This window comes from Lithobates pipiens, unplaced genomic scaffold (assembly GCF_037356315.1).
Source record: "Lithobates pipiens isolate NorthernLeopardFrog02 unplaced genomic scaffold, aLitPip1_a1.2 Scaffold_1, whole genome shotgun sequence".
NCBI classification, from domain to species: domain Eukaryota; kingdom Metazoa; phylum Chordata; class Amphibia; order Anura; family Ranidae; genus Lithobates; species Lithobates pipiens.
The window spans coordinates 174382308-174407328 of NW_027507685.1; the positions used below are offsets into that span (position 1 = coordinate 174382308).

The following is a 25021-nucleotide window of genomic DNA, read 5'->3' on the forward strand; positions in this document are numbered from 1 at the left end:
AGAGATGGACAGCAAAGTTAGTTTTTTTTGAACACACTTTGTCACTCTCTATGTACTCTCTATGTATGTTAACTAAAATAGTATTTAAAAATGTTACATCATAATAAATTGTTTGTTTAAAATATATACATATGTACAATGTATACACAAACAGTAGGAAAATTCTAATGACCTCTTAGGTTATAATTACCAATTTCCAATTCCCTGATAATGTGAACCTTTGAGACCAGCTACGGAGTCAAAAGCTAATATAAGCAATATAATTAACACACAACCACATTGCTACAGAGTTAATTAGATCCGGAACCTCTGATACAGGTTTGATATGAAAGGAATATTAATGCTGAGATAAAATCTTCATAAATTTGTTGTGAATTGTCTTCTTTATAGTAGATTATATTACTTTCTTTTATTTTACCAGGAATGTTATGTTATATTATGTTAAGGAAACCAGAGGAAATAATTAGAGTAATGCCAACTGCAAGCAGACAAGGAGGGTTGATTTACTAAAACTAGAGAGTGCAAAATCTGGTGCAGCTTTCCATAGAAACCAATACGCTTGTTTAATTAAGCTTGGACAATTAAGCTTTCTATTCAGTGCTTCACCAGATTTGCACTCTCCAATCTTAGTAAATCAACCCCACAGTCACATAAAAAAAAAACACATGTCTATTGAGTTCAACCAACAGAAAGCTGCTTTTTAGAATTTATAGTGTAATTAAACCTGAAACCAAAAGTGTTATATAATTTTGCTTACTAATGCTTAGATGTGGTAACTGCATTTGTTTTCATTCTATAAGGCTTTTTTCCTTCATTTATCCTTAGTAATCATATCAATAACACACTTCCTGTCCTTCATTCATTCACCAAACTGTATTAGGACAGCAGAAATAGGACAGGACCACTGGAAACCACCCATGTCTTCTTGCAAAGTACATAGATTGGTGTGGTCCTGCAGTGTAGCACAGGCAGTTGATAAGATTATTGCCAAAATCGCCATAATTTTTTTTTGCAACTATCAAACAGATTCAATAGTATAAGTAACAGGGAAAAAAGGAAGCAAACAAAAGAAGTTCATTTTAACTGGTTGCTAATACATATTATGATGGAAGAACATATTTCACAAATATAAATGTTGCATGGATAGATACATTATCTAGAAAAAAAGGTTTAAATTATACAAATCTATCTTCTTAAATTCTAGATGTTTTTCTTATATAATACATACTTTTTTGTTACCAGTTATATAGCTTGAGACAGAACATTACACGGTATTCTTAATTTGCTTAATAGTTTGATTAAATAATCCTGATACATAATAGAGAGCAAAAATGAAAAACTGCAATTTACAAAAAAACTGCAATGTCATAAACACATCATGGGGTGAGGGGCAATAAAATCTACTTAAAAATTTACTTTTGATTCATTTCAGATATAAAGTACACAATGTCAGAATGCTTGTAAATCATACAACTATCAAATATTTCATCATTAAGGGGATCTCTGATGACCCCAAGTTTCAGTTTCCAATTTTTCTTCTGGTCCTTCTTACATATTTTATAACTCTGAGTGGTAATCTGACCATTTTCATTGCCTGCCGACATCCAGTGCTCCACACACCTATGTACTTCTTCTTGGGTAACTTGTCTGTGATAGATATTTATTGTTCTACCATTGTCTTACATAGAATTCTTCTAAATTTTATTGCTGGGGATAAAACGGTTCTATTTTCCCAGTGTATGATACAAATGTACTTGTTTGGATCCCTTGGTATTACTGAATTATTAATACTGTCCTCCATGAGTTATGATCGCTATGTAGCAATATGTAAGCCTTTGCATTATCACAGGATAATGAACAGTAGAATGTGCACTCTCTTGGCCTCACTCAGCTGGATGTTGGGGTTTTGCCAAATCCTCCCTCCTTTTTGTATAGTATTCAGCTATACTTGCTATTCCTCCATTGAAATCAACCACTTCTTTTGTGACCTTGTCCCCGTAATGAAAATTTCCTGCAATGACACGACTGTTTTGGAACTTCTATTCCTCATAGAGGGGTTGCTTCCAATGATCTTTATGCCCTTTGTCCTCACCTTCACCCCTTATATTTTTATAATAAATGCTATATTGAAGATCTCTACAAGTACTGGAAGGCGTAAGGCCTTCTACACATGTTCCTCACACCTCACAGTTGTGATTTTGCTATACACTACTGTAGCCAGCCAATATTTGACTCCAAACCTATCTAGTACCCTGGAGTCTAAGAAGCTTTTATCTTTATTTAATACAGCTGCTATCCCTATGCTAAATCCATTCATTTACAGCCTAAAAAACAAAGATGTTAAAAGAGCTTTGAAAATGAGCCTCAGCTAATGTGGTGTTGTTTTAAATTGAATATCTAGTATCTGCACACATAATTTTATCATTTCTTAAGACAATGTTTTTAACCACTTCAGCCCTGGAGAATTGGCTTCTCAATGACCAGAGCACAATTTGGCATTGCTCTGCTTTAACTGGTAATTGCGCTGTCATGCAATGTTACACCCAAGCACAATTTGCATCCTTTTTCTCCCACAAATAGAGCTTTCCTTTTGATGGTATTTGATTGCCTCTGTGATTTAAATTTTTTGTGATATAAATGGAAAAGTACCGAAAACTTTGAAAAAAATTATATTTTCTACTTTTTGTTATAAGAAAAATCCAATAAACTAAATTTTAGTTATACATTTAGGCCAAAATGTATTCAGCCACATGACTTTGGTAAACAAAAATAAGCAATAAGCATATATTTGTTAGTTTGCGCAAAAGTTATAGAGTCTACAAAGTAGGGTACATTTTCTGGAATTTACACAGCTTTTATTTTATGACTGCCTATCTCATTTCTTGAGGTGCTAACAGAGCAGGGCAGTACAACTCCCCCCCCATGACCCCATTTTGAAAAGTAGACACCCCAAGAAAATTGCTGAGAGGCTTGTTGTCACAAGTGATTACACAAAGTTGTAACTAAATGATATATTGCTCACGCATGCCATGTTTATATGTGGAATTACACCCCAAAATTCATTCTGCTGCTTCTCCGGAGTATGGGGATACCACATGTGTGAGACTTTTTGGGAGCCTAGCCACATACAGGACCCTGAAAACCAGGCACCCCCTTCAGGATTGGATTTCTAAGTGCATAAATTTACTCCTCACTACCTATCACAGTTTTGAAGGCCATAAAATAGCCAGATAGCACAAAACCCCCCAAATGACCTCATTTTGGAAAGTAGACACCCCAAGCTATTTGCTGAGAGGCATGTTGAGTCCATGGAATATATTATATTTTTCTGGAAATTTTTTTTTTATTATAATTTTTTTACAGAAAGTTGTCACCAAATGATATATTGCTCTAACATGCCATGGGCATATGTGAAATTATATCTTAACATACATTCTGTTGCTTCTGTTATGCCCTTAGAAAGCCTGAAGGCGGTGATTGGTTTTCAGGGTCCTGCACACAGCTAGGCTCATAAAAAGTCTCACACATGTGGTGAAACAATGTGTATAGATAGCCTTTGCGCTACTAAACACATGAGAAAGTTCTACGTGTATTAAATAATAAAAGTATAAGAAAAATAAATGATAAATAAATAAGGCCTGATAGCTCTTAATAATGTTATCAGTGCTAATAATATAAAAACCAGTGCACTACAAATAAATCAGTATCATCAATAATAAAGTGCTAACCTCAGTAATAAAGTGTCATTGATAATAAAGTACTATCATCAGTAATAAAGTGCTCAAAGTGATATAAAATATACACGTATAAATACACCTAAAAGTGCTATATATATGCAGCAGGGTCTAATAGTATTCACATAATACTACATAAATAAATAAAGTACATAATGATCCTGCGCAAACAATAATGTGTATATAGGAAATTAAACTCGAATATATAAATGATTATAGGCAACACGGAGTAAGTCACTAGTAGCGGTGCTGAGTGAAAAAAAAAAAAGCATATGGCAATACTAAATACTATAAAACGCATGCATCATCTCATCAATTCGGATATGGAAAGTCTCCCAAATAATAAATAGAAAGATGTCTCAGTAAATATATATGGAAGAAGCTGGTTCCCACACATAGAAGAGAACAAAACAATCAGGGAGATCCAAATCTGGGCTCTCAGAACTCTCACCTCCACTCCTTTGTTAAATCGCATCAAACTATCGGCATTCTGCTGTCTATCTTGTTCTCCACCACCAGGGGGTCTTCCACTCTTTTACTTCTCTGGCACAATGGTGTCAACACAGATATCAAGCCACCAGGGGGCCATTCATCCCTGCAGTAAATTAACATTACAAGTTGGATAAGAATCAGCACATGTGCAAACTACATACATTTTAAAAGCCTTTAAAAGCCTTTACAGGTTACCACTTTAGATTTACAGAGGAGGTCTACTGCTAAAATTACTGCCCTCGATCTGACCTTCATGGTGATACCTCACATGCATGGTGCAATTGCTGTTTACATATGACACGAGACCAACGCTTGCGTTCGCCTTTGCGCGTAAGCACGGGGGGACAGGAGTGATTTTTTTTATTATTATTATTTATTTGCTTTTTTAATTTATTTTTAGACTGTTCCTTAAAAAAAACATTTTTTTATATAATTTTTATTGTTATCTCAGGGAATTATCCCCTATGATAGCAATAATTAGTGACAGGTACTCTTTTTTGAAAAAATTGGGGTCTATTGGACCCTAGGCCTCTCCTCTGCCATCAAAGAATCTGACCACACCAAGATCAGTGTGATAAAATGCTTTCTCAATTTCCGAATGGAGCTGTTATATCCAGCGAAACCTAAGTAATGAAATGCTCATAGCTTCCATTTTCTTAGGCCATAGAGATGAGATGATTGGAGCCATTCTGGTCTCTGATCAGCTCTATGGTCAGCTGATGGAACCACCATGTCTGGAGTCACTGATTTATGTATCTTGGGAGTAAACGCTGTTGCTGTCAATATAAATAAATTAGTGCTACAGCTGAATGGCATACCTGCTAAGCAAGTGTTGATTAACAATAAAACAAAGTAACATTACAGTATAACAGTAAGGCATACCATACCTACAAAGCAAATACAATAAAACATAGTAAAAATAAAACACCCGCCGGTGATATCAGTAATACTATTATATTATATTATTTAGGTAATATACGCCGGGTGCCCTGACGCTATAAAAAAAAAACGAGCTAACCGGCATCACCCGTGACACTAATACCGTGATCACTGGTGAAAGGGAGTGATCAAGGGGTTAAACCTTTATTAGGAGGGTTCCCTAGACCTATCTGGGCTTACCACTAAGTACCCTAAGGCCGCATACACACGGGCGGATTGTCTGCCCAACTAAGTTCGTCAGACAATCCGACAGAAAGTCCGTCCAACATTTGAATGAACGGACTTGACCACACACGATGAACAGACAGTCCGCTGAAAGCTTGCGCGATGACGTGTACAGCACGTACGACGGGACTAGAAAAACGACGTCCAATACACTGCAATGCAACCTTCGGCCGTGTAAATCCTTTCTGAGCATGCGCCATACTTAGTCCGTCCAACTTGCCTACACACGAGCGGACTGTCCGCTGAAACCAAGTTTGGACGGACAAAACCAAGTTTGGACGGACAAAATTACGGAAATTCCGAAAGACTTAGTCCGCCAGACTGTCCGCCGAAAAAGTCAGCTGAAGCCCACACACGAGCGGATTGTCTGCTGAAACACGTTTCAGCGGACTAAGTTGGACAGACAATCCGCCCGTGTGTACGCTGCCTAACACTGATTTTTGTAACTAATGACACCAATACACTGATCAAAAAAAATATGAACATTGTACTGAGTGACACAGTGACAGAGGGTGAAGGAGTTAACTGTGGGGGGGGGGGGGGCGATCGGGGGGATGACAAGTGTACCTACATAAATTGGTGTCATTGTAGTGTTGGTGTGCTTACTCTGAGATGTTGTCACTACTCTCTCTGGAACAAAAAAGAGTTCCAGGAGGGGCGATGATATCACTTCCCCTGCTCTGTTTATACTTACACGGTGGCTGGTCAGGAACTGGTTAATAAAGATTTACATTTTACACAACTAAATTTGCCAGAAGGTGGTCAATGCCTTATAATTAATATGGCTTTGTACAGAGTTTTAGTTAGTCAAAAAGTGATCTGCCATTGCTGGTCTTCTTAGAAAGCCCATTGTAAGAGAATGTATAAACAACTCACTCCATCTTAGATTCCCCTCCATTTTACAAGCAGAACTGTGTGAGTTCTGAAAAGGTCAGCTTGACTAGCAGTTTGCATAGAACCACACCCTATGAGATATTGTGGTTAAGCTGAATCTGTGTCAACAAGTCATCAGCTATTTCTTGTTATCTAGTCAAGCAGCCTAACTCTTGATAAGAAAGTACTGAGTGTAAAGTTTGAATAACCCTTAGACATTTATTTTTACTAGCATATATATATATAATAGCATACTACTGTTGTATTCTATAAAGACAGTGATGTTATGGACACACACTTGAGCTTGTTTCCTGGGTCTCATTTGGTCTCTCACGGGTCCAAGGGTCTGCCTGCATAAACCAGGGTGGTTGTCAAGGTGTACAATTCCTTTCACCCAGTACATTTGAAAACACTGGGGTGAATTTACTAAAGGCAAATCGACTGTGCATTTTGCTTTTGCACTCATTTCCCTTAGTAAATGTAAAGGTGGTAAAGCTTCACTTTGGAAAGAATATCAGGTACATTAAAAATGAAAAAAAAAACAGCAATTTGGCTTGCACAAGATTGGATGACAAAAATCACAAAGTTTTACCATATTTACTAAGCTCTAGGGAAAATGAGTGCAACTGCACTTGCAGAGTGCAAAGAGTACTTACAAAGTGCACAGTCTACCCACTCAAATGTTTAATGGAAGTTCCCTGTACTAAATGTTTGTGAAATAAAATTTTACGAAAAACAATGATGTGCAATACCAGATTACAAATCAGTGGAAATTACAAATTACAAATAAAAGCAACCAAAACAATTATTATTTTCCTTAACCACTTCCTTACTGGCTCATTGTAAAATTATGCAGAGAGGAATGTCTCCTCCCTCCCTCCTCTCTGATGCACAGCAACTTGCACAACTGATGTATTAGTCAGCTTTCAAAATCTCTTCCTTCATCAGAATGTATCCTAACAGGTAGTCCGTAATGAAGAACTTTTCCACAAGGACCTTTGCCACAGTAATAGCCTCTTGATCTTTAGTAGGATAAGCCTGGGCATCAGTGGCGGCTGGTGAAGTTTTTGGATGGGGGGGCGCCAAACCCCGCCCATCATGACCCCGCCCACCATTTTGGCCCCTCCCACTTCTCATAAAACACGCCCCTTATGTAATCGGAAAAAAAAAATTGACGTGGGTTCCCCCTCCGAGAGCATACCAGGCCCTTAGAACTGGTATGGATTCCAAGGGGAACCCCCTACGCCGAAAAAACGGCGTGGGGTTCCCCCCCAGATCCACACCAGACCCTTATCCGAGCACGCTACCTGGCCGGCCAGGAAAGGGGGTGGGGACGAGCGGGCGGCCCCCCCCCTCCTGAGCCGTACCAGGCCGCGTGCCCTCAACATGGGGGGGTGCCTTGGGGGAGGGGGGGCGTGCGGCCCCCCCACCCCAAAGCACCTTGTCCCCATGTTGATGAGGACAAGGGCCTCTTCCCGACAACCCTGGCCGTTGGTTGTCGGGGTCTGCGGGCGGGGGGCTTATCGGAATCCGGGAGCCCCCTTTAATAAGGGGGCCCCCGGATACCGGCCCCCCACCCTATGTGAATGAGTATGGGGTACAATGTACCCCTACCCATTCACCTGTGAAAAAAAGTACAAAAAAAAAACACAACACAGGGTTAAAATATTTTATTGCACAGCTCCGGGGGTCTTCCGTCTTCGGGGGTCTTCTCGCCGGACTCCTCCGCTATCTTCTTGTAGCTCTTTTGCTAGCGGAGGAGTCCGGCTTTCTTCCTCGCCGCCGGCCTCTTCTCCCGACTTCGGGGGTCTTGTCTCCCTCTTCGGTTCTTCTGCCGGGCCACCGCGCCTTCTTATAGCTCTTTTACAGGCGGTGGCCCGGTCTTCTGCTGCCGCCGCCGCCGCCTGTTCTTCTTCTTCTTCTTCTTCTTCTTCTTCTCCTTCTTCTCCAGGAGATGTTGCCTCGACGATCTCCCTGGCCGGAATGCCAGGGACGCGCTGCGCTGCTACTTATATAGGGACAATGGGGCGGTGTCACATGGGTTGATGTCACATGGGTTGGTCACATGGGTTGATGTCAAACATAGGGTGGGGGGCCGGTATCCGGGGGCCCCCTTATTAAAGGGGGCTCCCGGATTCCGATAAGCCCCCCGCCCGCAGACCCCGACAACCAACGGCCAGGGTTGTCGGGAAGAGGCCCTTGTCCTCATCAACATGGGGACAAGGTGCTTTGGGGTGGGGGGGCCGCACGCCCCCCCTCCCCCAAGGCACCCCCCCATGTTGAGGGCACGCGGCCTGGTACGGCTCAGGAGGGGGGGGCCGCCCGCTCATCCCCACCCCCTTTCCTGGCCGGCCAGGTAGCGTGCTCGGATAAGGGTCTGGTGTGGATCTGGGGGGGAACCCCACGCCGTTTTTTCGGCGTAGGGGGTTCCCCTTGGAATCCATACCAGACCTAAGGGCCTGGTATGCTCTCGGAGGGGGAACCCACGTCAAATTTTTTTTCAGAAATTTGGCGTGGAGTTCCCCCTTCAGAGCTCATTCTCTGATTGGCCACGGCAAAAGTCGCCTGGCCTGGGGAAACCTTTCTGGCTGTGAAAGCTTTTTGCATTCATTCAGCTAAATGCACGAACATTCTCCACAAAGTAGAGGCTAGAAAGCCTTTATGCGGTGACTCACCTCTCACTGTCTGGCAGCTCCGCTCGGGCTAAGGAACGGAGCTGCCTACGTCACTTCCGGGTTTCGTGAAGCAGCCGAAAGCCGGAAGTGACTGCCTGTCTAAGAATGACAATGCTCCCGCCCGTAGAATCACAGTGATTTTACGGGCGGAAGCTAGTCGGCGTTCTGCAGTGCGCCACAAGGCGGGTTTTTAACCCGCAAATGAAGCGCCATGAATGCAATCTTGTGATTGCATGGACGTGGCACTTCTCATAGTGCACTGTGACCGGCGCCACAGTACACTATGTTAAATTGTTAAATGACATTTTTTTTTTTTTTTTTTTAAATGTCTTAAAGGGCCCGTTTTTTTTTTTTTACTTTTTTTTTTACTTTTTTTTTTTTTTTTTTTTTTTTTTACTTTTTTTTTTTTTTACACCTAGGGAGAGGGGGGGCGGCGCCCGGGCGCCCCCTATGGGCGGGCCGCCACTGCTGGGCATACCGAGTGAAATGTTCAGTCACAATGAGAACATTACTTCTTCCACCTGTATCAGGCTCCAGGCACAGGAAGTCAATACACAGTTACATACTAATTTCATGGGCTCCTACCTCTGCAGATGTCCCATGGGAGCAGCTTGCACTAGAAGAGTTTTTCTCTGAATGCAGGGTAAACAGGAATGACAATACTTTTCTACCTCCCTTCTCACATCAGGCCAATAGAACTAACTAAGCGAAGTCCTCTCTATGCCTAAATGTCCATGTTCTTTGTGCAGGGCTACCAACACCGATTTGCAATGCTTTTCAGGAAGGAAAAGTTGCCATATTTCCTCTGACTCCTCAGCGGGCCCTTCCTATATAGCAGACCATCTCTCAGTTGCAGCCTATTCAACTCTCTGTGTAGTAGCTTAGAGCCTACCACAGGACTCTTCCACAGAAACACTGGATCTTGCTTAGCCAAAGTTTCAATGACTAAGTGGCATTGGGGGTCCTGATCTTGATCAATTTTCAAATCTCTTTTTGATAGCCGAGGAAGACCCTCACCTCACACTTGAGTCAGCCCACAGTAAAACTGAGGCACTCCAGAAGGAGGGACTCCTAAAGATTCAGCTCTTACAGTTCCTTTCAAGTGTTGGACCAAGCGTCTGCACAAAGTTTGCACTCCTTCTGTAGGCAAAAAAGTCCATTCTCTGGATTTTTCTACTGGCCAATGAGGCCTACGGGATAGTGCATCCGCATCCCCGTTGCCAGCTCCAGGCCGATACTTCAAACTAAACTGAAATCCAGCCAGTGCTTAACAGAAGTCAAAACGTAGGTCAAAGGATTATTTTCTGTCTTCACTATAAACTTGGCCCCATATAAATAATCCTTCAGCTTGTCAACTGCTGCCCATTTCAAGGCCAAGAACTCCAATTTGTGAACCAGGTAATTCTTCTCAGAGGGGATGAGGCTGCGGCTCACATATGCCACCGGTTGGTGCCCACCATCTTGTCCTTGGTAGAGGATTCCTCCCAACCCATCTTGACTAGCATCCCCATGAAGCTCATAGGGCTTAGTTGAGTCGGCATAGGCCAGGACCGGGGCTTCTGTAATGCCACATATACATGGTCAGATTTTCCGACTGGAAATGTTGGATGTGAGCTTGTTGGCTGAAAGTCTGACCATGCGTATGCTAGCAGGCTCTTAAATTTTCCGCCAACAAAACTTTGTTGTCGGACTTTCCGATCATGTCTACACAAGTTCACGTATGCTTGGAATCAAGCAGAAGGAGCCCAAAGGGTGGCGCACTGGCTATTGAACTTCCTTTTTATTGGCTCATCGTACATCTTGTACGTCACCACATTTCCACATTCATAATTGTTGGGCAACATTTGTGTGACCGTGTGTATGCAAGACAAGTTGGAGCCAACAACCTTTGACCAAAAATCCACGGTTTTGTTGTCGGAAAGTCCGATCGTGTGTATGAGGCATAAGACTCCTCTTCAGATGCCGATAAGCCTCCTCACATGAACAAATCCATTGTTCTCTAATGGATTCTCTCCTACCTCTTATTCCACACTTCTTCACCTTCATCTTGCCTTCTTCATTGCCCGAAACAACTTGTAACAATTTATTGAGGGGTCCGGCAATCTTCGTGAAATTAGCTACAAACCTTCGGTACTAGGAGCAAAACCCCAGAAAGATCTTAATTCCATTACAGTCTCTGGTCTAGGCCATGCAGTAGCTACTCCCCTGGCAGAGACAACATGGCCTAAATAGGTGACTGAAGTTCTGTAAAGCTGACACTTCCAGTAATAGTTTAAGCCCTTTCTTATGCCAAAGACTTTCTTCAATGATGCCTCATGTTCTTCTAGGGTCTTTCCAAACACTATGATGTCATCCAGGTATATCGGGTTAATTAGATCCTGTCGAAAAAATGACCAAATATGTGTATGTTGTATGTTTATGTGTTTGTAAGTGTGTCAGGACCCCATAGGTAGCGCTATACAAGCGCTATATAAAGTTTGCAGTCCGGGTCTCCTGCTTATCATAATGACAGAAGACAGAGCCATCTCCAGCAGCAGTGCTTCCACCTCTAAGCCCGCCCCTGTGTGTGTGCAAAGCAACATCACCAACCAGTGCACACAGCAGTAAGATGCAGGGCTGCATGATGTCAGTGCCCCCGCTCCCGACCATCAAATATTTGCATCTCATCTCACTGTTAGCCAATAATGCTTTGTCCGTGCTGCAGCCCTTCCCTCTTCCCCTCCCACCCACTACATTTTCACTTCAGTTCCAGGAAGAAGAAGCCAGAATCAGTCCTCAGCTTGCTAGCTCTCATGTGAGTTTTTTTTTTCTTTATGTTTACTTCAGGGAGGGGGAGAAGGAGGTTCTGCAGCAGCAGGGACAGCCATAGATTCATAATTTTAGTGAGGGTGATGGAGGAAGAGGGGACAGGACCAGCATTCTCTTATCTATTCATGTTGTCATGTATTTACTCTGGCACTATTACCTAACTTGGCACTACCACCCTAACCTGGCACTACCACCTAACCTGGCACTATACCACCCTAACCTGCCACTACCACCCAACCTGCCACTACCACCTAGCCTACCACTACCACCTAACCTACCACTATACCACACTAACCTGGCACTACCAAATAACCTGGCACTATATCACCTAACCTGGCACTATACCACCCTAACCTGGCACTACCATCTAGGCTGCCACTACCACCTAACCTGGCTCTATCACCTAACCTGGCAATACCATCTAGCCTGCCATTGTCACTTAACCTGGCACTACCACCTAGCCTGCCATTACGTCCTAGCCTGCCCTTGCCACTACCACCAAGCCTGCACTACCACCTGACCTGGTACTTTCACCTAACCTGGCACTACCACCTAGCCTGCCACTACCTCCTAACCTGCCACTATCACCTAACCTGCCACTATCACCTAAACTGGCACTATCACCTAGCCTGCCACTACTATATATCACCTAACTTGGCACTATAACCTAACCTGGCACTACTGTATATCACCTTACCGGGCTCTATAACACCTAACCTGGCTAAATATCACCCTAACCTGGCACAATATCACCTAACCTGGCACTATATCACCCTAACCTGGCACTACCAAATAACCTGGCACTACCACCAAGCCTGCCACTACCACCTAACCTGGCACTATCACCTAGCCTGCCACTGCCCCTACCACCTAGCCTGCCACTACCAGCAAACCTGGCACTACCTCCTAGCCTGCCACTACCTCCTAGCCTGCCACTACCAACTAGCCTGCCACTACCACCTAACCTGGCACTATCACCTAACCTGACACTACCACCTAGCCTGTCACTACTGAATAGCACCTAACTTGGCATTATAACCTAACCTGGCACTACTGTATATCACCTAACCTGGCTCTATATCACGATAACCTGGCTCTATTTCACTCTAACCTGGCACTATATAACCACCACCTAACCTGACACTGTCACCTATACTGGCACTATCACCTAACCTGGCACTACCACCTAGCCTGCCACTACTGTATATCACCTAACTTGGCATTATAACCTAACCTGGCACTACTGTATATAACCTAACCTGGCTCTATATCACCCTAACCTGGCTCTATATCACCCTAGCCTGGCACTATATAACCCTAACTTGGCACTATATCACACTAACCTAGCACTATATCACCCTAACCTGGCACTACCACCTAGCCTGCCACTACTTCTTAGCCTGCCACTGCCACTACCACCTAGCCTGCCACCACCACCTAGCCTGGCACTGTCACCTATTCTGGCACTATCACCTAATCTGACACTACCACCTAGCCTGCCGCTACCACCCAGCCTGCCACTACCACCTAACTTGGCACTATCACCTAACCTGGCACTACCACTTAGCCTGCCAATACCACCTAACCTGGCACTAGTGTATATCACCTAATTTTACACTATAACCTAACCCAGCACTACTCACCTAAACTGGCTCTATATCACCTAGCCTGTCTCTATATCACCCTAACCTGGCATTATATCACCCTAATTTAGTACTATATCACCTGGCACTATATCACTTAACCTGGCACTATATCACTTAACCTGGCACTATATCACCTAACCTGGCACTATATCATCTGCCAGTATACTACCCAAACATCACTTGATGTCGACGTGCGGTGCACTGCCTGTCTGCCTGGGGGGGGGGGGGGGGGTTCAGATATAGGATCCACCCTGGGTGCCCGATTTTGAAATTATGATTTTCCTTCCACTTCACAATTATGCTCCACTTTGTGTTGGTCTGTCACATAAAATCCCAATAAAATACATTTACGTTTCTGGTTATAACATGACAAATTGTGGAAAATTTCAAGGGGTATGAATAGTTTTTCAAGGCACTGTGTGTGTGTGTGTGTGTGTGTTGCTACTGTGGGGAGTTAGGGTTCTTTTCACCATTTCAGTGATTAGTAATTCAGGACATGTGTAGCATTCTGTCACCATTTAAAGAAGAAACCAAAACAGTAAGCCACAGCATGGATTATTGACATGATCCCTCTGGTGCTCCTGCTATATACACACTGCTTGTTGTGATAGAGTACGGGAGGCACAGCATCAGGAAGAAGAGAAGGACTTCCTGCTGTGTCAGACCTAGCAAGATCCTTTACCTTCTACCTCCATCCTTGTGAGGCAGAAGCAATAGAAGGAAGAGGAGGAGAACAAGATGGGGTAAATGGGGCAGACTTCTAGGGGGACATTTCATTCTTCCCAAACCAGAGGAGCTGTACATGGGTGTTGGTGAGATCACTGGATTTAGATCATGGAAGAGATAAAACATTACAAGGTATCTACACGTTTCAATACATGATGCAGGGAGAAAATGGGAAATCTCATGTTCTCATGTTACCATTCCAGAGGTAGAAGAAATGCTGCAGATAGTGGCAATATCCCCTCTCATGCACACTGTGCCTCCATTTTTTGGTGGCTGCCTCAGTGATGCTTATAAATTGTTTTTGCGACCACAGACACAGCTGCAAGCAGCAATCAGAGGCAGAACCTCAACCATATGTTTGCAGACTACTTGGGGTCTAAGGCTAATGTGAACATTAGGTTAGAAGTGAGGACCCCATGGACTATTTGGTGTCTTGTGTGGACCACTGGCTAGAGCTTGCACAGTGCTGGAACTTTTGGCTTTTAAAAAAAAAATGATAATGAATTAGATTGGGTTGGGTTAAATTGTACTAAAATACTACGTACAGCTTAAAAGCATCTCCAAAGCATGTAATTCAAAAGATTGGTATTTTTTCACATTCTCTTCCTGTTGTACAATATTTAAAAAAAAAAAAATTTACATTAACACATGTACACCAATGCTTTGTTCCTCATGCCCTTTTTTGTCAATGACATATATATTAGCCCTCTATAGATTTTATTTGGTGTTCAAGGCTCTTAACCTCCCTGGCGGTATGATTATGTCAGATTTTTGATGCTCAAAGCAGTACAATATTTTGCATGAAATGTTGTCATTTTATAATTTAGACCTGTAATTTTTAGGAATAACACACTTAAATCTGACATTCCGGGTATGATACATTTTGAAACACTAAATCCTAAATGATAATATAATAAATAACTATAAATAATTATAACAAATAATAATATAATAATAAAAAAATATATTGAATAATGTAATCAAATCAAAAACACTGAAATTTGCTCAGTTGCGGAATTGTCGCTGTCATTACTTTCAGTGTTTGATGACAGATTTCCCCACAAATCACTATCGCTCAATTCTGCAAGTGATTCTAATTTATTATCGCTGTTTTCTAACTGGTCTAAAACTGCTTTGATGTAAAGGGACAGTTTTGGTTGCTATGTACAATCTCCAGTTTCCAGGCAGAAAGAACAGTATATATAATATAAAACTGCATGCAGGGCACTGGACAAACCACTAGGGACAAAGGGGATGTGAAATAATTTGATGCAGTAAAGTAATCTGTAAGATTAAAGTGCACTGTATGTATTGTGTGTTTTTAACTTTTTGAATTTGGTGCTGGGCTCCATCCCCGTGCATCGCAATGTTTTCAGAGAACAGAGCTTGGCACAGCAGGGAGACATTGCAAGATGGAACAGGGTAAGTAACTTTGCCTGGATCCTGCGATGCGATCCTGAGTGTGGCTCATGATTACCACTTTTGGTAATGAAAATTCACCCTGAGCCACACTTAGGAATACACATTAACTCACCTTAATAGTAAATACCCTACTGATAAATTCATGTAAATAAATATATAATAAAATAATGGAGGGTCAAACCTAATTCTGGAAAAAGATTCAAGTGATTCCAGCTGTACTGAGGCCTTTCTGGCTACAAACTGGATCTAGAAAGTCTTGATTAAGATGTGCAAAGACAACCCAACTACTGGGAGTAAATAGAAGTCCAATGTTAAACAAAACACTGATGCATTCATTAAAGCAGGTGGTAGTACCCCTTTTTGAAAGATCACTCCCCAATGTCATCAGTGGGTGGAGTGTTGTGCCCCTTTATATTTGCAAATGAGGAAAGGGCCACATGTACTTAGACCAGGGCAGCACTCAGTTCCCAATACTTCCTAGAACCAAAACAAAAGAAGAGATTTGCCCATTGGGCTTTTGTGAGTGGTGCCAAATAAGGTAACAAGGTGTTATAAAAATACAAAAATGTATTTCAGTTTATATAAAAAAGACAGACACATTTTTACATAAAATATGTCATTGTAGAAAACATATCTCAATATGTATATATATGGCTAATAATGATGTATAGACAATATTGCAGAAGCACCTAAATTCCTATATTCCTATGCCCTCTACACACGGTTGGACATTCCGACGACAAAATCTGGATTTTTTTTTACGGATTTTGACCCAAACTTGTCTTGCATACACACGATCGGACAAAGTTGTCGGAAAATTTGATCGTTCAGAACGAGGTGACGTAGCACACGTACAATGGGACTATAAAGAGGACAGTAGCCAATAGCTTTCATCTCGTAATTTATTCTGGACATGCGTGGCACTTTGTCCGTCGGAATTGTCTACACCCGATCAGAATTTAAATGATCGGATTTTGTTGTTGGAAAATTTTAGATCCAGCTCTCAAACTATGTGAGTCGGAAATTCCGACTGAAAAAGTCAGATGGATCCCACACACGATCAGATTTTCCGACAACATGATCCGATCGCACATTTTCTGTCGGAAAGTCCGACCATGTGTACAGGGCATTAGAGCAGTAGTCCCTATCCGTTTTGTGAAACAGCGCCCGCTACCTTAGGAGACAGCCAAGATTGGATTTGTGTATATCTGTGGGAAGACCATAGTATGAATAATACAGTTATAGAATAATAGATTTCACTTTGGGACCACTGTGCGTAAGGATCTTCATTAGATGTAGGCAACTTCGGCACTCCAGCTGTGGTCAAACTACAAATCCCATCATGCTTCTGCCTCTAGGAGTCATGCCTGTGATTGTCAGGGTCTTGTAATGTCTCATGGAACTTGTAATTTCAAAATAGCTGGAGGGCCGAGGTTGCCTACCTCTGATATACATAAATATAAGGGTCCACGGGCTCCTCCTGCTGTCAGTCAAATCTTGTAAGGAGGGAGCAGAGGTCATGGGCAAGCCTTGCTGTGTGTGCCTATGGATGCCCAGCCCATCTTGGGAGCATGGTCACATGAATACCTCATAAGAGGAAGGGGCAGAGAGCACTCGCAGGGGACTCCAGAAGAGGAAGTAAGGGGCCATCCCTAATCACTTACCTGAGTTCTCGCTTAAAACATTGCTGATGCCCAGATGCAGAAAAAATCATGCTGGCCTGTACCACAATTTCTGCCACCCTAGAGATCTACAGCAAAGTCCCCATTTGCTTAAAACTTTAGTGTTTTTTTTTGTTACAATACTGTACTCTCTATGTATCTTAACTACAATAACATGGTATTTAAAAAAATGTTACATCATGATAAATTGTTTATTTAAAATATATACATGTGACTAATGTGTGTACAAACAGTTGGAAAATTCTAATGACCTCTTAGATTATAATTGCCAATTTCCAAATCCCTGATAATGGGAATCTTTGAAACCAGCTAGGGAGTCAAAAGCTAATATAAGCAATATATACCCAATCAAATGAACACACAACCACATTGCTACAGAGAGTCGGTTAGATTCAGAACCTCCGATACAGGTTTGATATGAAAGGAATATTAATGCTGAGATAAAATCAAACCATCTATATAAATTAGTTGTGAAAATGTGTCTTCTTTATAGTAGATTATAATTGTTCCTTTTATTTTACCAGAAAGGTTATGTTATATTATGTTAAGGAAACCAGAGGAAAAACTTAGAGTAATACCAACTGCAAGCAGATAAGGAGGCATAAGGGTTGATTTACTAAAACTGTAGAGTGCAAACTCTGGTGCAGCTTTGCATAGAAAGCAATCAGCTCGTTTAAATTAAGCTTTGACAATAAAACCTGGAAGCTGATCTGATTTCTATTCAGAGCTGCACCAAATTTTGCACTTGCCAATTTTTAAAATAGGTCTATTTGAGAGTGCGAAGGCGAGAATTGCATTTTTGGATTGGTGGATTTATAATGGGTGAAGTCTTGCTGGAACTTTTACGTACGAGTGCTGCTACATTTTTTGAGACTTCTAGTGTCATCTTTTTTTGCCAAAGTTGTAGGTAGAAATGTTCTTCAAAAGCCTCTCATGAAAACATCTGCAAATTGTTTCAGATCAGGCAAAAGGTTTACTGTAAAAATATTAAGATGCTCTATCAATTTAAGGCCCAAAGTTTTAACTGTTTTTATAATTGGCAAAACCAAGTATTTGTCAAATTTTACAAAGTACAATTTTAAATAAATGATGCTTGCATACACATAAATATAACTTAATTGTCTGCTATCTCCCAGATAGCTGGTCCTAATTCCCAGTTAGCATGCACACAGCAATAACCAGAAGACAGTGGCGGAACTACCGCCATAGCAGCACATGCGGGCGCTATGGGGCCCGCAGTCAAATGGGGCCCGGTGAGGACAGGCGCTATGGCTCCGCGGGAGATAGCGGGCGGCTCCGCGGGCAGTCCGCGGCTCCGCGGGTGGTCCGCGGGCGGCTCCGCGGGTGAGAGCTGGCGGTCCGCGGGTAGTCCGCGGCTCCGCGGGTGGACCGCGGACGGCTCCGCGGGTGAGAGCGGACAGTCCGCGGGTCCGCGGGGGGCTCCGCGGGTGATAGTGGGAGGCAGATGAGAGTGGCCGGTCCGCTGGTGAGAGAGTGGGCGTGAGCGGGCTGGCCAATCAGGGAGCTGACGGGCGAGGGAGCATAGAGATGACATCATCTCTCGCCGCCCTCTCATCCCTGCAGTGCAGTTCCCCCCTCACTGTGCAGGCAGCCAGGAAGCAGAGAGATGACATTATCTCTCTGCTGCCTGACTGATAATCTGCTGGCTGACTCTGTGGCACAGCAGGAAAGTGGCAGAGCAAGTGACAATCCATAATGTGTGGCAGGCGACGTGGCAAGTGACAACCCAGGACGTGGCAAGTGACAATCCGTAACATGTGGCAGGTGACGTGGCAAGTGAAAATCCATGACGTGGCAAATGACAATCCATAATGTGTGGCAGGCAACGTGGCAAGTGACAACCAGGGACGTGGCAAGTGACAATTCGTAACGTGTGGCAGGTGACATGGCAAGTGACAACCTGGATGTGGCAAGTGACAATCCGTAACATGTGGCAGGTGACGTGGCAAGTGAAAATCCGTGACGTGACAAGTGACAATCCGTAATGTGTGGCAGGTGACGTGGCAAGTGACAACCCGGGACGTGCAAGTGACAATCCATAATGTGTGGCAAGTGACAATCTAGGATGTGGTAAGTGACAATCTGTAATGTGTGGCAATCTAGGATGTGGCAAGTGACAATCCGTAATGTGTGGCAGGTGACGTGGCAAGTGACAACCTGGATGTGGCAAGTGACAATCTGTAACATGTGGCAGGTGACGTGGCAAGTGAAAATCCGTGACGTGACAATCCGTAATGTGTGGCAGGTGACGTGGCAAGTGACAACCCGGGATGTGCAAGTGACAATCCATAATGTGTGGAAAGTGACAATCTAGGATGTGGTAAGTGACAATCTGTAATGTGTGGCAATCTAGGACGTGGCAAGTGACAATCTGTAATGTGTGGCAATCTAGGACGTGGCAAGTGACAATCCGTAATGTGTGGCAGGTGACGTGGCAAGTGACAATCCATAATGTGTGGCAAGTGACAATCTAGGATGTGGTAAGTGACAATCTGTAATGTGTGGCAATCTAGGACGTGGCAAGTGACAATCCGTAATGTGTGGCAGGTGACGTGGCAAGTGACAACCTGGATGTGGCAAGTGACAATCCGTAACATGTGGCAGGTGACGTGGCAAGTGAAAATCCGTGATGTGACAAGTGACAATCCGTAATGTGTGGCAGGTGACGTGGCAAGTGACAATCCTTAATGTGTGGCAGGTGACGTGGCAAGTGACAACCCGAGACGTGGCAAGTGACAATCTAGGACATGGCAAGTGACAATCTGTAATGTGTGGCAGGTAATGTGGCAAGTGACAATCCGGGACTTGGCAAGTGAACAATCCGCAACATGTGGCAGGTGACATTCTGCAACGTGTGACAAGTGACAATCTGCATCTGGTGGCAGGCGACGTGGCAAGTGGACAATCTGCAATGTGTAGCAGGTGATGTGACAAGTGACAATCCTTAATGTGTGGCAAGTGACAATCCAGGACGTGGCAAGTTACAATCCATAATGTGTGGCAAGTGACGTGGCAAGTGACAATCCAGGACGTGGCATGTGACAATCCATAATGTGTGGCAAGTGACAATCCAGGACGTGGCAAGTGACAATCCATAATGTGTGGCAAGTGACAATCCAGGACGTGGCAAGTGACAATCCATAATGTGTGGCAGGTGACTTGGCAAGTGACAATCCGCAACATGTGGTAGGTGACATTCCGCAACGTTTGACAAGTTACAATCTGCATCTGGTGGCAGGCGATGATGGCAAGTGACACGCTCAGGGATCCCACTGATTTTGCATTATGGTGAGTTGAACTATTTCATTTTATATAACAGAACAGAAATTGGTTAAAAGGCCTGGAGGTCAGCAATGTGTTCCCTTCAGGGGCTGCATAGAGTATACTGCATACTTTGTTGTTCAAAATTAATATAAGCCGTTGCCTGGGTACTGTGCCACATGGGTGTGGTAGTCTGTTGTTTAATGGCATTAGTTCATTTTTTTTGGTGGGGGGGGGGGGCCCATACAACATTTTGCTATGGGGCCCTGTGATTTCTAGTTAAGCCCCTGCCAGAAGAATCAACATTGTTATAGACAGATGCATCTTGACTCTTTGATAGGTGTTTATACAAAAAGAGCGTTCTTTAGATGAAAGGAAAACATTTTTAGAGAGACATATGTGAAATATTGGCTTCTTTATTGTAGCTTACACCATTCTTTTTCATTTTACCACTAACGTTTTAAGCTTACTCGATAAAGAAAATTGTAAGACGTTTCCATTTCGCCTCTTACCTTGACTTACAAAAAATAGCATACAAATTTGATCTGTTGCTTATATAAATATTAAGGTATGGAAAACATATTTTCCAAAATCGAATGCTATAGAACAGAGTATTTGTTAGCCCAAATATCTAGAAAAGTACAGGTATATGATAAAGGTAAATTAGGGGAAAGTAATAAAGGTGAAATCCAGACCCATATAAAAGGTGAAAATTATTGAAGTTTTGTATTCTGTGATATATTTATTTATTTATTTTAGTGAAGCAGTGTAAGTACCTGAATTTAACTTTCTATCAGCCTCTGCACTCTGTACTGCACAGCTCATACTTGGAAAGTAAAGAAGCACCACTTGCGCATTTTGGTAGGAGGAGACAACATAATGATAACAATGTGAGCTCATGGGTGTTCTGCTTCTTTTTTCACTTTCCAGTCAAAAGCTGGGAGAAGCACAAGATCTGCAACTGTTACTGAACTGCAGTAGGGAAAAATCAGTTTTTTCCCTGTGCTGTGTGGCAGAGTTGTGTACAGCTGAATTCACACCTATGTATTTTTAGTGCTTTTTGCATTTTGCAGATTTGCACTACAGCCCATTTAACATGGTTTCCTATGGAACACATTCTTTAGTGCAAATCTGCAAAATGCAAAAAGCACAAAAAAGGCATAGGTGTGAATCCAGCCTAAATCTCAAGATTGAATTAACAGAAATATTTTTTTTTAGCAGGTAAAAGCTCCCTTATATGCATTTACCCGTTTGACTAGCGTTAAAGTAGTATTAAGTCCTGATGCACACCTATGCAGGTTGCAGTTTGCATATGGCAGGTGCATTTTGCGTTTTTCAATACACGATTTTGATCCATTGAATTCTATGGAACCGAAAACCAGAAAAAAGCCCCTGGCCCTTTCCATAAAATGCACAGATGTGAACTACATCCATAGAACAAAAATATGGAAGCCTATCGCTTAAAAGCACAGCTAGTACCCCTAGGGATTTAGATCCAATAGACCAAGCAGTAGTTCAAATATATATATATACATATATATATATATATATATATATATATATATATATACTTTTTATAAGATACATAGGTAGGTAATGCATGTAGCATATAAACAAGATACTTGATGATGCTTGATATAGAGCAGGCTTTAGACGATATGTACAGTAAAGAATATTGCCGTCATGTTTCGGACTTTCCGTCCTTTTTCTGAGGCAAAATAAGCGTTTCATAAATACATAATCTAGAGTATATATATCTAAAAAAAATCAAAAAAGTATAAATATATATTATATAACTACTGCTTGGTCTATTGGATCTAAATCCCTAGGGGTACTAGCTGTGCTTTTAAGCACTAGGCTTACATATTTTTGTTGTATTTTTTCTGGGATTCTGATAGACCAGCCCTTGACTCACCATCATTCTGCACATATATTTCTTGTTTTTTACATCCATAGAAAATCATGTTAAATGGACTGTAGTGTGTTTCTACAAAACTGAAAATGCACAAAAAATGCATAGGTATGAACCAGGCCTCAAGACAAAACCTAAAATGACATATACTTTATGATTCAACATGTCACTAGCATTAGCAAAGCAGGCTTTGTTTGTTTCTGAGCCCCTCTTAGATTTATTACGTGCAATAGAGGAAATCCGGAGAGCCGCACTCCAGTGAAAATTGTCTTTATTGAATACAACCCCTTACTGGTGCTTAGTCCAGGTGAGGTCATGGTATTTGTACCTGGAGCTGTATACATATTTCTCTATTTCCGGAATTAGCTTTTTTACCTGTTGATTCTACTGTTGTTTTTTAACTTACTTTAACAGACCAAGCTGTGCAGCAAAAGTGGAAGTTTGAGGGTTTAGACAAACCATTTAACATTGATAGGGGTGCTTACAAATGCTCTGCATAGAAACCAATCAGCTTCCAGGCTTTTTTTTGGCACAGCTTAACCACTTGACCACCGGAAGATTTATCCCCCTTCATGACCATCCCATTTTTTGTGATACGGTACTGCATTATTTAACTGACAATTGTGTGGCCGTGCGACACTGTACACAAATAAAATGTATGATTTTTTCCCCCACAAATGGAGCTTTCTTTTGGTGGTATTTTATTACCTCTGCGTTTTTTTTATTTTTTGCCCTATAAACAAAAAAACAGGCAATTTAACAAAAAAATCTACATAAATATTTTAGATTCTGCTATAAAACAAATACAATAAAAAATGAACAAAAATTTATTTTCTTCATAAATTTAGGCCAATATGTATTCTGCTACATATTTTTGGTAAAAAAAAAAAATCATATTAAGCATAAAATGATTGGTTTGTACAAAAGTTATAGCAGCTACAAACTTTGGTATAGTTTATTTTTTATTTTTTTATTTTTTTACTAGTAATGGCAGCAATCAGCGACTTATAGCAGGACTGCAATATTTCAGGGGACATTCTGACACTAGCTGACACTTATGACACTTTTTGGAGACCAGTGACACTAATACAGTGATCGGTGCTAAAGAATATGCATGGTCACTGTACTAATGGCAGGAAAGGGGTTAATATAAGGGACCATCACAGGGTTAACCCTGTACCTAGCCAATGTTTTTCTACACTATGTGAGATGTTTTTACTAGGAGAAAAGATGGAATGTATTCCCTGCTTTGCAGGGACACAAATTCCAACATTTCCCTTCAATCAGAACGCAAGTCTGCCTTGTTTACATAGGCAGATCGCTATTCTGCATCTCTGCCTAACGATCGGCGGGTGCCGGAGGGCATTGGGTACCATGCACCCGCCGATCAGCTTCCACTGCGTGTAATCTGGCGCACAGGTGCTGCCCTGTAGCAGTAAAACTGCTATAGAGCGTACCTGAAGTGGTTTAATTGAACAAGCTAACGTTAGAAGCTGATTGGCTATCATGCACAGCTGCACCAGATTTTGCACTCTCCGATTTTAGTAAATCAACACCATTGCTTCTGTCACTTCTCAAAATGTGTTAGCTGGAGTTAGGCTTTGACTTGTTAGCCACTTATATAAAGTTCTGAATCTACCAGCCTTCCAACAACAACCTCCCTAGACAGTGCTGCTATCCAAGAATGTCTCCATTGATAATCCATAAATAAAGGAGCCACCCTAAGCCCTTGTACACACGGTTGGACATTCCGACCACAAAATCCGGATTTAGTCCAGGAGTGGTGTTGCATACACATGGTCGGACAAAGTTGTCGGAATTTCCGGTTGACAAGAACGCGGTGGCGTAAACTGAGTATGACGGGACTAGAAAAGGGAAGTTCAGCACCACGTGCGGCACCCTTTGGGCTCCTTCTGCTGATCTCGTGTTTATCGCATGTTAGTAGAAGTTTGGCTAGAGACGATTTGCGCTTTTCAGATTTGTGCCTCAGATCGTTACTGCTCTTCAGTTTGTGCTTGTCGGTGCATATCTGATTATCAGTGCGTGTAGTCAGTTTGCATTTGTTATACATTGGGGACTATATATCTATATATATCTTGGTATAGTACGCTTTGATTTTCAGTGCTTATTGTCCACTCGTTTCTGGGTTTTCAGTTCGTTCTTTCAGGCCTTGCTGTTTATCGGTGCTTTCTGTTGTCCGTTCTGACCAGCCAACTGTTTTGAACCCATGTTTCATGTACGTACTCGTTGTAGAGTTCATGCTCGTTGTAGAGTTCATGCTTATCTGATTATCAGTGCGTGTAGTCAGTTTGCATTTGTTAGTCATTGGGGACTATATATCTATATATATCTTGGTATAGTACGCTTTGATTTTCAGTGCTTATTGTCCACTCGTTTCTGGTTTTCAGTTCGTTCTTTCAGGCCTTGCTGTTTATCGGTGCTTTCTGTTGTCCGTTCTGACCAGCCAACTGTTTTGAAGCCATGTTTCATGTACGTACTCGTTGTAGAGTTCATGCTGTGGAGGGGCATGGTGTTGGGATTTTAGCTTTGACACAAGCCCAGTCCATGAACAGGGCGAGGAGGAGTTCGTGGAGCAAGAATTGGT

At 42.2% G+C, this 25021-nt stretch overlaps 1 protein-coding gene across 1 annotated transcript; it reads left to right on the forward strand.

Annotated features, from left to right (window-relative positions):
* The first annotated feature begins 274 nt into the window (after positions 1–274).
* LOC143987545 (olfactory receptor 6C74-like) lies at positions 275–2372 on the forward strand. Its single transcript, XM_077486348.1, has 2 exons — positions 275–318; positions 1433–2372. Exon 2 carries the CDS (start codon positions 1455–1457, stop codon positions 2370–2372), a length of 918 nt encoding a protein of 305 aa, XP_077342474.1. The 5' UTR covers positions 275–318; positions 1433–1454.
* The last annotated feature ends 22649 nt before the right edge of the window (positions 2373–25021 follow it).